The 12,500-nt window shown below is 42.4% G+C and overlaps 2 protein-coding genes across 2 annotated transcripts in view; both read right to left on the bottom strand.

Moving 5' to 3' along the window:
* Nucleotides 1-8,460, bottom strand: part of LOC138052702 (M-phase phosphoprotein 8-like) — a 15,466-nt gene extending 7,006 nt beyond the window's left edge. Inside the window, exons 1-3 of the mRNA XM_068899257.1 lie at nt 6,518-8,460; nt 4,947-5,048; nt 2,653-2,713 (exon numbers count right to left, since the gene is read on the bottom strand). Of these exons, the coding sequence (XP_068755358.1) occupies nt 2,653-2,713; nt 4,947-5,048; nt 6,518-8,167 (1,813 nt within the window). The 5' untranslated portion in view covers nt 8,168-8,460. The remainder of the gene's footprint in view (nt 1-2,652; nt 2,714-4,946; nt 5,049-6,517) is intronic.
* Nucleotides 8,461-10,114: 1,654 nt separating this feature from the next.
* LOC138052701 (M-phase phosphoprotein 8-like) overlaps nt 10,115-12,500 on the bottom strand; it is a 22,661-nt gene continuing 20,275 nt past the window's right edge. The window contains exons 9-12 of the mRNA XM_068899256.1: nt 12,444-12,500; nt 11,823-11,977; nt 10,671-10,798; nt 10,115-10,268 (exon numbers count right to left, since the gene is read on the bottom strand). The exon at nt 12,444-12,500 is cut by the window's right edge and continues 98 nt beyond it. Coding sequence (XP_068755357.1) covers nt 10,134-10,268; nt 10,671-10,798; nt 11,823-11,977; nt 12,444-12,500 — 475 coding nt within the window. The 3' untranslated portion in view covers nt 10,115-10,133. The remainder of the gene's footprint in view (nt 10,269-10,670; nt 10,799-11,822; nt 11,978-12,443) is intronic.

Genomic DNA, 12,500 nt, shown 5'->3' with positions numbered 1-12,500 from the left:
GTAAAAGGGCATTAATAGGCTGATTTAGCAACAGAACGGGAACGTCAGTGGCGACGGCGCGCGCAGAAAAAACACCAATGAGAATTCAGAATAGAATAGACTCCACTCCTTTCTTCTCTATTCTAAATTCTCATTGGTAGTTTTGCTGCGCGCGACGTCGCCACTGACGTTCCCGTTCTGTTTGCTAAATCAGCCTAATATCTTAACAAACAGCACCTCAACATAGGTCAGACCAAAATACCGTAACCGGAAACCTGCAATCCCCATTCCTACAGGACAACTGTGGGTAATTAAATATCCTCGGACCAGGTTCCGCAGTTGGGCCTCTACCGCCTCTTCCGTTCCCCAGTCCCCCGCTAGGCTAGCTTTGCTCGTCAGTTTTTTATTTCGCCACGTTCCCTTTCGTTCCATAACCAGACATCCCCAATCGCGAGATAGGTTGCTCGACGGGTGTTACATTGGGCAACGTTTCTTGAAATTTCATTTGTTCTTGATGATCACATGAGGTCAAACGAGAAATTTAATTGACTGATGTCACAAACTGTTGCGACAAAAGTTGCAGGACAGATTTTACCCAACCAGGAGTCGATGAGTAGGAGCGAGCAACTCACATACTAAGCCTATGTCACGGAATTCTAACAGACCAATCTATTTTTGGACTACCTTTGCCGCAAAACAACAAAGGCAGTTCCGGTTCGGCGACGCTATGACGTCAAGAGAGTTTCCTGTGATTGGTTATCGGGCTCCTGCTGGAGTCTCAAAAGTCCAAAAATAAATCGGTCTGTGAAAACACCGTACAGGAATATATGGGAAATGCTCGCTCCTACTCATGGCTCCTGTCAATACGCAATGATTGAAAACTTCTTTGTAATGCTGCCAGAAACAATGAGGAAAGTAGAACTCAATTCTGCTTTCTGAGACGGTTTCTTCACCTTCGCAACGTTTCTGGCTGTCGGAAGGTGTGTTCCATTTGCCAACAACGAATTGCACGAAACATTGCCCATGACGTTGCGAGATAATTGGCCTTCTCGAAAAAGAAAGGGAGACTAAGCGCTAACTCTTTGCGCGGGGTCTGGAGGGCCAGTTCAAGACATCCATAGCAACATGTTCTCGAGCGTGGAATTACGATAATCATCTTAACATCACCCAGCGTTGAATACATGATAATCATAATTACAAGTCGTATACACTGATCTAAGTGTAAAGACCTCTCGGATCAGAGTGAAAAAAGAAAAAAAGTCACATGTCTTTCAGACTGGATTTGAACTCGGAGCTTCGGCTTATTGGGACAGCTTGAATTCACTAGACCAGGATGAACAAATTACAAAGTGTCTTCAATGTTAGGTATTTGTTGCCGGGCATCTAGAATAGGATCACTATAAGTCATCAATGATTTCGCCTAAGCGCTGATTTCAAAATGGTTAGCTTTGTTTTAAGTGTGGCCGGGCCTTTCTCGTTCGCTGTCTAAAATTATCTGTTAGCAAGTTTTATTATATGGCTTGTGTTTGTAGCCGATATAACGCGCGCTCTGATTGGCTAATTGTGACTGAATTGTAGGGCATTATTCTCCCGTAATGCCCACGGGCTGATTACGGGCTTGCAAAAACAAAGCAAAAGGTAATTAAAAAGCCATGTAATAAACTACTTACTAACCTCACTTGCTCGGGATCGTACTCGGGAATATCGGCCCTCGGTCGTTTTTGGACGGACCTCGCTGCGCTCGGTCCGTACTGCCACGACCTCGGGCCAATATTCCCCAGTACGGCCCTCGCGCTCGGTTAGTAAGAAGTTAGTATTACACGTTTACTGCCCGGTCATATAACAGATCAATTGGACTACCGTGTTACTGAAAAAAGTTTTTGTCTAAGCAAAAGGCCACTGAGCAAATAATCGTAGCTTCGAGTTCCCAATAGCTGGGTTGTGTTTTAAAGGAAAATGTTCAACTCCCAGAATTCCATTCCACCTGCCAGTGTCATAAAATAATGATAATAGTATATTCAAAGCCGGTTGATACTACATGATTATCGTAATACCAGTCTCCAGAATGAGATCAACATAGGAGAGAGTGTTTTGTTTTGCCCAATCAAACGAGTTACCCAGACCCCGCGCAAACGAGTAGCAATTAGCCTCCCGCTCTTTTCCGATAAAGCGTCCGATACCCCATATTCACGATAGCCGCCATGTTGGTTTTCAAATTGTCACGCAAATTAGCCATGTGTTATGCTGGGGGGGGCAAACATTGGAATAAAGGCAAATTGCGGAAAATCGGCTCGTCGAAATATTGAATTAACATTGCTAAAAGTACATTTTAGAATTTAGAATTAAATACCTTTTATAATAATTTTATATCTTTTGATTGCCTCCGACATTTTGACTTTCTACTTCGTTATCTGCTCATTTTTCACTAAAAAAACATCGAAGTAACTTGTGTAAGCATTCTATTTTACTACTTAGGTGATAAACATTCAATGAACGAGAAACAAGTCATCTGTGTGGCTAAAATGTTCGTTATAACCTCTCGAACTTGCGTTGTTTGCCACCTCAGAAGTGTGTAGCTAATTTGCATGATAAAGGCAAATCCAACATGGCGGCTATCGTGAATAAGGTCTATTGCAGAATATAACAAGTTCCAACAAGAGAAAGAAAACTCACCCAAGGACAAATGCAGTGGTTCCATTACTGGAGAATCCGCTCTTTCAATTACTTTGGATTCCTAAGAAAAAGGAAAATTAATCATGCTACTTTTGGTATTCATTTGAGCAAACCCAGGGGGAACGCCGCTCTTTACAACCTCTAATTTCATTGGATCCCTTTAGGACGCAGCTTTATTATGTTTTACGTCATGGTCCATTGTTTGTTTTGTAACGTTTTTGGTGTCCATTGTTTTCTGAACCAATCCCAAGAGTCGTTCCGAGAGCTGCGTGGCGGCCCAGCCAACCGGTTAGCTCACTTAAGTTGTTGACCGCGACGTGCTGGTCTTCATCAGGCGATAAGGTCGACTGGTTATGCGTTACCGTATTTATCACTATGGTTGGCTTTGGTCAACAAACCGCTGCGGGAACCCTCTCGAATCCGAAATCTCGGGTACTCAAAGGGACAATAAGGATCAATCCACCAATTACAGCCAACCAAAGTGATACACATAGTAGCGCGTAACCAGTCGACCTTGCAGCCCTACGAAGACCACCAGTCAGCGGTCGAAACGTAGTGATCTACAACCTAAGTGACAACATCGTGAGACAAACTATTAGACGTGTCATTATTATTTACTTTCCACGTAAAACCAATTGATGCGACGTCACTCTGAGACGAGAGGCAGTGCAGCCCAGTGGTCAAGACACGTTCTGACCACTCGTTGAATTTGTTCCAGGTAGTCCCTGGTTCAATTTCCTGGCTGCACTTGCAAGTAGCCAGCCAACTGGTTTGCCTCCTGCCAGTTGGGATTCTTAAAAAGTTGTTCTGTTCAATGCTCGAAGATATTAGCTACTAAGGTAAATAATGATACTCACTTACTTACTTACTCTACTGTCAACGTCACCACCCCCTTTCGCTCGCTGAAACACTATGGACGCTTCTTATGGGCGTGGCCACAAAAATCTTTTCAAATTAAGTCTCACGTTGGTTTTCGCGGAATGAAGAAAAACCCGGAGAAAAAACCTCGCGGAACAGAGTAGAGAACCAACAAACTCATCCCAGGCGCATTATAGGGATGCCTTTGTTTAGATTTTTTGACTCATAAGCACAAGGCTACCGTTTTCTAATCAGTTAGCCGAGATTAGTTTCAATCGAGTGTCGTAAAACCAAAACCAAAGTAATTACTTTGGTCAATCAACAAAGACGGAAACAATCCAGTAAACCAATCAAAACTCGAAGTAATCACACGAAGCCGACACAAAGCGCGGGAAAATGTGCACGCGCGAGCCATGATTGGTTTTGGTTTCACTTCTGATTGGTTGAAAAGCTGGCACGAGAACTTTGAACCAATCAATGAGTGACGTAAATGCAAAACCAAAGCAATTTGCGAATTATTTTCGACACTCAATTGAAAACCGCTCTAAAGTATCGAACAGTGAAAGTGCATTGCACAATGAGCTTTCGATCTCTGAAAATTGAACTCGATATTTCGTGATAATCTCTGAGAAATGTAGCGTTGAAAATTCAAGATTTTACAAAGAATTATGTCAAAGCAAAAAGACTAAACTAAGTTAAACAAGTTCTTTTACTTTTTAAGGTCAAGTTATGAATAGCATGATGCCCTCTGTCGACAAACTCGTATGTTAATGAAATTAAATGTAAACAATGACGTCAGCAAAAATTCTCTGTTATCGACTCACTTGCAGTCTCAGTGATTTTCTAAATCGTTGCCTTTCTGGCCTCAGTTGTTCAAAAGGTGGATAAACGCTATCCACCGGATAAATCATTATCCAGCGGATAAGCACTAGCAAAACCAATTGAGTTATCCAGTGGATAGCGCTATCCACCCTTCGAACAACCGGGGCTAGACGTTCCGTCACCATTTGCTTATTTCCAACTCTGCGAGCAGAGCCACTCTAAGGCGCACCGGAGGGCGAGAAAAAGAGGCTCTGCAGAAATTGTGTCAAATCTTTTAAGTCACCGCAGCCCAAGTTTCTGGGCTAGTCACTCCGGTTAAACCGGTTTAAGCAGCGAGCGCATCATATTTTTGAAAAAGCGAAGGTCAAAATCAATATGGCGTCTAGGAGTGCGATCGAGGCTTGGCCTGGGTTTGACACTGTCTCCAAGTAACGGCTTGTGCATACTCAATAAAGACTTAACGCGATTTCTCCAGAGTTCTTTATTTCTGGTCGAGTTAAGAAAGGCTCTGTTGGCAGGGTGCTTATTTCCTATCTCAACAGTAACCAGGAACCAGGACGGTTTATCGGTGTTCAGACACTTGGAACTGACACAGAAGCTCAAGGTAAACTCACCTCGACATCGTTGAAGAAGGAACCTGGCGAATAGTCGTCCAAATCAAATTCAAAATCACTCAAGTCATCCTCTCCATCAGATATATCTTCCATTCCACTGTCCTGTTATGACCCAAAGAAAAGAAAAGAAACTATTTTCAATTTTTCCCTGTTACAGGTGGGTGATGGGGATAGAGGATGAGTTACCGTTACGTTGTAATCTTTTCCGCGCGGTTGAATTTTACAATCAAAGCAAAATATTTCATATAGAGCGGTTTTCAATTGAGTGTCGAAAGTAATTAGCGAATTACCTTGGTTTTGCATTACTTCACTCAGTGCTTGGTTAAACGTTCTCGCGCCACTTTTTCAACCAATCACAAGTGAAACCAAAACCAATCGTGGCTCGCGCGTGCACATTTTCCCGCGCTTTGTGTCGGCTTCGTGTAATTGCTTCGAGTTTTGATTGGTTTACTGGATTGTCTCCGTCCTTTTTGATTGGCCAAAGTAATTACTTTGGTTTTGGTATTACGACACGCATTTGAAAACCGCTCTATATCTGTAGATTTAAATTTCAAGCAAATATCTGCCTTATTTGAATCTCTTCCTGTGCTTATTTTCGCACGCTTCCATCTCGCATTTCCAAAATTACATAGTCCGTCCCTCGGCTATCCTTGTGCTTCTTTCACAAACATATTTAACCAGATGCTTTCTAGGAAGAACGTTGCGTGACAACATACAGTGTGACCAGGGATCTTTAATTTATTGTAAACAATTATTAAATGTGCTTAGAATTTGTTCTAACCGTCATAATAACGTTTTGCACTATTATTTTTTGAGCGGTTTCCTTCCGCCTGAAAACCCGGTTGTTCTGGTGGTCGATCATGTAAAACAGACTTTTCCTCTGGAAAGTTTTCGGAAAACAAGGAATACCTTCGAAGGTATTCCTCTTTTTTTTTTTGCCGAAATGATCGGAATGTCCCGTACTGCTGTCCTGCTGCGTCCCACTAGTGCCGTACTCCTTGGTGAATTAAAGGCGCGGTTTTCGCCGCGAAAATGTTTGTTATTGTAATCGTTAGTACCCAGTCTTTTAAGGAAAGAAAGAAAATGCGACTTCCTGCAAAAAGAACACGCTCGTCCAGTTCCGTTTTGATTGAGGGAAATTATCATGTTCCTTTTTCCATTCAAATGGAAAGCGATCATTGCAACCTGGCAAAATATCGAATCCTTACGTATCGAAGATCTCTTGTGGCCATTCATTAAATTTTATGGATATCAATATTATTTTTCACGTGGAACGTAGCAACCGACTTTAAATTACTGCTGGAATACATCGATTAAAAGCAAATGAATCTTTCAGTTACGAAAGATTAGCGTATAAAACGTTAAAACGTATTCCTAGAGCAAAGAAAACACTTCGAAAAACAATGAAAAACCCCACCTTAAACTAAACACGAATCTCAATTTGATAATATTCATTAGATTTTGTGACTTTCCAGTCTTAGAGTTCAAAGAGTCGCATGCGAAATGGACCAATTTGCATATCATAAAACAGAGCACGTCGCAGTTTCCAACCACCTTAATCAAATACTTACCCAAGGTTTACATTTGTCCGTTTCACTGCCACTATTCTTTTTGGTTTTTTCCTCTTTCCTCCCTGGCTGCAACGCCGTTTGCGTTTTTTTGCTCTCATCTATCTTCCCGTTGTCTTGAATGATCATTCCAATAAGATCTCCATCCATCAGCGGCATGGCTTTTGTTTTATTCTGCATTGGTAATAGATCCGCAGTCGTTGAAGCCATGATTTGTCTCTCTGTATTTCCTGCTTCTCTTCGTGAAATCGCGGTTATTCTTGATGCAGCACTGTCGCGCGGTATTCCAGGCGAACCATCAACCGATGCGCGTTTTGTTCGGCAATCCCGGACTGACTTCGGTCGCCCATCGGTTCTCCTTGCCTTTGCGATGAAGCGATTATTCGCATCGATTTTTTCTTTCCGTTTTTTGGGAGATGAGGCGATGCCGTCCTGATCGCCTAACCGTTTCGTTACCGTGCTTTGCATGTCCTTATTTACTTTCTCGCCGTAATTCGCAGCTGTGTCAGTTGTCACCGCAAAATCTTTCCCGCCGGAGTTCTCCGGTAGGGACGCGGAGGTGACAGAGACATTCGAATCATTGTTGCATGTTGTTCCCTGTGGCTCTTCCCAATTCTGCTCAACTTTTGAGGTAATATAATCCTCAGAACTCTTTGAATTTTTCTCATGCGCTAGTTTGTCACTGAAAGCCTCACTTTTCGTCTCCGAAACTCTTGAGCCGGTTTGGGGAGAAAACGAAGAAGGCACTTGGTTCGAATTCTCGTCCGTCGTGTGTTTATGTAAATCACCAATTTCCAACGATTCCGAGTCCATAACCGTGTTACAAATAGAATCCATTTTATGTTCAATTTCCGATAGTTGCCAAAGGGATTTATGGTTGTTTTTTAAATTTAACTCGATAGGAGAAAATGAATCGAGACGTGACGTCCTTTTCAGATTAGCCAACCTTTTCAGCGGTTCCGACGCATCATTATTTGCGCTCCCTTGTTCTTTGTCTTTGCCGTTATTCTCACTTAATGGTTCCTGTGTTAGCTGCTGTCCACTGTTCTTCTGTTTTACACTCCTCGTCGACATGTCAAAAGCTGTTTTTCCCACAGTAGTCTTTGCCTCGCTCTCCGAATCGCTTTGCGAGGATATAATAATGCACTCGTTGACCATCGGCCGAGATTCTTGTGAAGATGTTCGCGGTTCCTCGTCATCTGTACTCTGCGAGGATATTTCAATAACTTCAAAATTATCCTTTTTGCAAATATCGTTTTCACGTTCTGTATTTTCACTTTTCCACTTCTGCTCCAATTCAGAAAAAGATGCCCCCCTTTGCAATGGTGTTCTCACTTCCAAATTAGAGCTGGTTGCAATTTCGCCGTCTTGTTTCTTACGAATCGAAACAAGCGCAAGTTCTTTGCTTGCTTGGCGAGTCATTCCCAAAGGAGCAACTTCACAGTCAAGGAGTAAAATGTCGGCAGAGAGTTGTGACGACATCCTTTCGTCTATGCTACGCCGCTTTCGTCTTCGTTTCGTCACGGTTTGTCCTCTTGATTCAGCAGAACTTGAGCTCTCCTGACCTTGAGATTGATTTTCGCTGTCAGTTTCCAATACGATTCGATGTTTCGGTGGACGACCTCTTTTTCGCTTTTGGTCTGGCAAAGCCATTTCGCTTGATTGGTCGCTTTGGTCCTTCAAACAAGAGAATTAACACAATTTTTCTCAAAATCAAAATGTACTGATATATAACTAAAATAAGTAAGGCCTTCAAAAGGTGTGATTATTTCTTTCGATCATGGGCACCCAACGAATAATTTCGGTAAATATCGGTTCGGAAGGAAGGCTGACTAGAATTTTCGAATATTCGAACTCAGACTTTCGAGGCGCACCTCGATTTTGAACATCTTTCTGAACAGCGTTTCTAGTTATTTCGGAAAAGTAGTGAAAGGTCCGAAGAGTGCGGAGAAATTTCGAAACCACATAGAACAACGCTCGACTGTTTACCCACATGAGTAAGAGTTAACTGCGATATTGTAAACAGCATGAAACTTGAATATTTATGATTTCTATCATTTTCCGCCAAAGTTTGTTTCAGAATCTTATTTTAATTGAGCAAACGTCCCCTAAATTTTTTTATGAGACCTGTCACGAATGCTAGAACTTTCGGAACGAGGCAAAAAAGCCACCTAAAAATTTCTACAGACCTGCAATTTCGTTAGAACAACCGAACAGATAAATATTTTGTAGGGCAGGAAAAAACGTCCAAAACGAGCTTAAAAGCTTTGGTGGAAAACCATTTTAGGTAATTCTGACAAATTTTAAGACTTCCGATCGATGGTTGCCCCTGTTCGATGACATCACTCACTCGTGATGCGCGAGAACGCTACTCTGATTTGAATAAATTTGATGGTAGCTTAGAAAGTTACGATTCAAAGAACTTTGAAAGACATATCTTTGGGTCTTTGAATCGTAACTTTCTGAGCCACAATCACATTTATTCAAATCAGAGTAGCGTTTCTCGCGCATCATGATGAGTGATGTCTGATGCTCGACCGGGGCCCGTTTCTCGAAAGTCCCGTCAAACTAGCGTTTACGGGCCACTCAGAGATTTTCGGGTGTCAGACCATTTATCCGGTTGTATCTCAAGAACGGAGATGATTTAAGTCGTCAATATTTGTTTTTCGACACTCAGATTGACAACTGCTTTAATTGCTTGTTATCTACCTATAAGAACGTCTCAAAAGTGAGAGAGAGCTGGACCAAGCATGGCCCAGGGTCTCCACGGCAAAACGATCAAGAGCCTCGTTTTTTGAACGGATTAGGCACTGCAGAAATGGTGTCCTTTTAGAAGGTTGTTTTTCTTTGTCACATATTTAAGACTAAAAATTGCGTTACACAACGCTTTCGTCAACTGTTAGCATGCGATGCCCTCTGGACTGTGGGTTTGGACCGGGTACATTACTAGGATTTAATTTTTATTGAAACACTTCACAAGTTTCAGACCAACAAACACATCATGAGTGAATTGAAGTATTTTACTTTGTCACACACTCCGCGCTCCCACCGAATAATGAACTTGCTTTCGATAAGCTTGACTTATCAGTTCGATATAATTTGTTTATGCCTAAAAATTTGTTAAAAGTTCCTAGAGTAAGAATTCAATGCGGCACACAGGGTCCTTTCTTGTTTATGTTTGTCTACACTTATTATAAGGTATCGATCCCTGCAAATAAAAAAAAAAGCTTTCTATCATTGTCTCGCGATTTTTCCGCTCGAGCCGCGCACTCCGGAGTTGACTGACTGCTTGGGGCGAAGAGAGTTCTCGGCACAAGAGTTCAGTGTTCTCAAGTCACATTACAAAGTGTTAAAAAAGAAAAGAAAAGAAACGGACTGTCGGTAAATGAAAGAGCTTCGCTTGTTAAAAAGTCAAGCCGTGGCTGTAGAAAAGGCACCGAGTACTCGCGGTTTTCACCAAGATCCCCAAAGCTCAACTCTTCCGCGCATGGCTCAGACGGGCCACTCAAACGATGCACTTAAAGTGCGTTAAAAGTACTGAACTCTCGAGCAGTAATCTAAGACATCTAACCTCTCTGCAAAAACCAAAACAAGAAAACAACCTGCAAGGTGAAACAGGTTAACTTTCGCTTGTCGCAGTAACATAAGCCACGCACACTATAAGGCGAGTATTTTTCAAAGAATGGGTTTGCACGATCAGTGCGTTGTCTAAAGCTTCTGCGTCCGGTGTTAGAAGATACACAGATCGGTTACCCTGTAAAATAAACAAACAAGTAATAATCTGTCAGAAAGATTGAAGAAATAAAAGGGAATCGAGAAACATAGTGACAGAGTGTGTAGTGCACTTACAGTGCACTACCACCAAAAGTTAAGGCATAACGTTTTCCAGCAGCCTACAACTCCAATACTAGATCAAGCTATTTTTAGACGAGTTTCCTAAATAAGATTTGTCTTCCACAAGTGACCATTCTCAAGGCCATGGGTGACAATTTCTCACGTAATTTTCTCATGCAAGACTCAAGCTGGAAAGGTCTGGCCTCACGGGAATGTCAATCTAAAAATAACTCAGTCTGTAAAAACGCCGTTCCACAAATACAGTGAAGGCGTTCGCTTCTAGTCACGGGATCATTAGCAATTCAAGTTGTATGTTAGTTACCTGAACCAGTGGATATTGAATGCTATCGTTGAACAAAACACTGCGGACACCGTTGTCACCACCAAAACTGAGACACACTTCGTCACCATTAAAATCCGCTCGAACACAGAACAAAGCAACCTTGGAGGCTAAAAGTGGCAAGAAAAGTAAGCCCACTGTAAGTTCGAGGCGCGGTGGCCTCATGGTTAGTGTGCTCGACGCCGGATCGAGTTGTCCGGGTTCGGGGCCTGGCCGGGGACATTGTGTTGTGTTCTTGGGCAAGACACTTTACTCTCACGGTGCTTCTCTCCACCCAGGTGTATAAATGGGTAACCGGCGTAATGCTGGGGGTAACCCTGCGATGGACTAGCATCCCATCCAGGGGGGAGCATAAATACTCCTAGTCGCTTCATGCTACTGAAACCGGAGATAAGCGCCGCCTTAATGGGCCTTCAGGCTCGTAACAGAGACTTTACTGTAAGTTCGAAGAGATACATTTGACGACTGGCTGTCTGGCTGGCCGATTCAGTGTTGGGTAAATGACTGAATGGCTGACAGGATGATCGATTGATGCCGGTCCACGGTGACCAGGGGTCGAGGAGGATAAAGCCTGCTTAACCAGTTAATTCCACACTTTCAACAAACCGTACTTTTTTGGATCCACGCACCCGTTTCACGTAACGGCAATGTCATGGTACCATATGAACGACTAATAATTGCATAACAAAATACCCTCATTAATGTGACGTAATACTACGTCTATCATCAGAAACCCATAACCTAATTACCATGGCAACAAAAGAACAATCTGGTAAACCCACTATAATTTGTTTTTAAACGCTTATATCCGAAAAACGTACTTAGTGCCCACCGATTTTCTAGGCTGGAAAGTGATTTGCAGATTAAAATAAAACTCTCTGCAAAATTAAAAACAAATCTCTAAAGCGGATTAAAAGCCTTCTTTCCAAGTGGAAAAATTATAATGCTTTGAATCCGCACCTTAATGAAGTTTTAGGTATACTTAACCCCCCTTGGAAAAAGTTCTTATGAATCAAAAATCGCCCTGTCAAAATGCGAGTTGAAATGGTCCCCTAAACTGAGGAGGTTATTTCTGTCGCTTTCAACTGAAGCATGTTACCCATAAGGGAGAGAGTTTACTTTGCTGGAAGTTACCTTGAGGGGCTTTATCAGGGTTGTAGTTGACCGGGAATGTGACGCTGTCCTTTTCGCCCGGAGCTATGCAGCGGTACGGCATCAACAGAGGGAGGCATAACGTTCCCGCTGTTCCCAGACACTTTCTGAGGGCCACATGTAGTGTGCTTGTCAAGCTACAAAAGAAAAGAAGAAGATAACACTAGCGCGCTTTACCGAACGTAACTCAATATGTTGAAGTTTAACGTTTTATGCGCCTATCCTCTTGTTGAAACCAACTGCGTCATGCACTGCGATGGCCTTCTTTACTTCTAAGGTTAACATCAGATGTCGACCATTAAAACCATCCGACGTTAACAGATTCGATTCCGGTTTGCAACACTCGGGTTTTGTTTCTGAGGGTTCCCAGGTCATATTGATAAATGTACTTATGTGTACTTTGCCAGGACCGTCTCGTACATTTTTCTTTGAAATATCGTATCGCGGCATCAAAACGTCGACAATCTTCAAATATACAATGGAAATTAACTCTCCCTATCCATCCCCCACCCAATCCTATCTCAAGATGCAGTGGGTGCTTCAAGATTGGATAATCACTTGTCCCACTCGATCTGTTATTAAAACTACTGTAAGGTTGCTAACCTCTTTTCGTGATCTGCGAGCAAGTTTTGAATTTCAAAATGTTTGTTTTTTAACGCA

Source organism: Montipora capricornis, chromosome 6 (genome assembly GCF_036669925.1).
Source record: "Montipora capricornis isolate CH-2021 chromosome 6, ASM3666992v2, whole genome shotgun sequence".
Taxonomy (NCBI): domain Eukaryota; kingdom Metazoa; phylum Cnidaria; class Anthozoa; order Scleractinia; family Acroporidae; genus Montipora; species Montipora capricornis.
The sequence above is the reverse complement of the archived record's forward strand: the minus strand, read 5'-3'. Positions and strand labels throughout refer to the sequence as shown.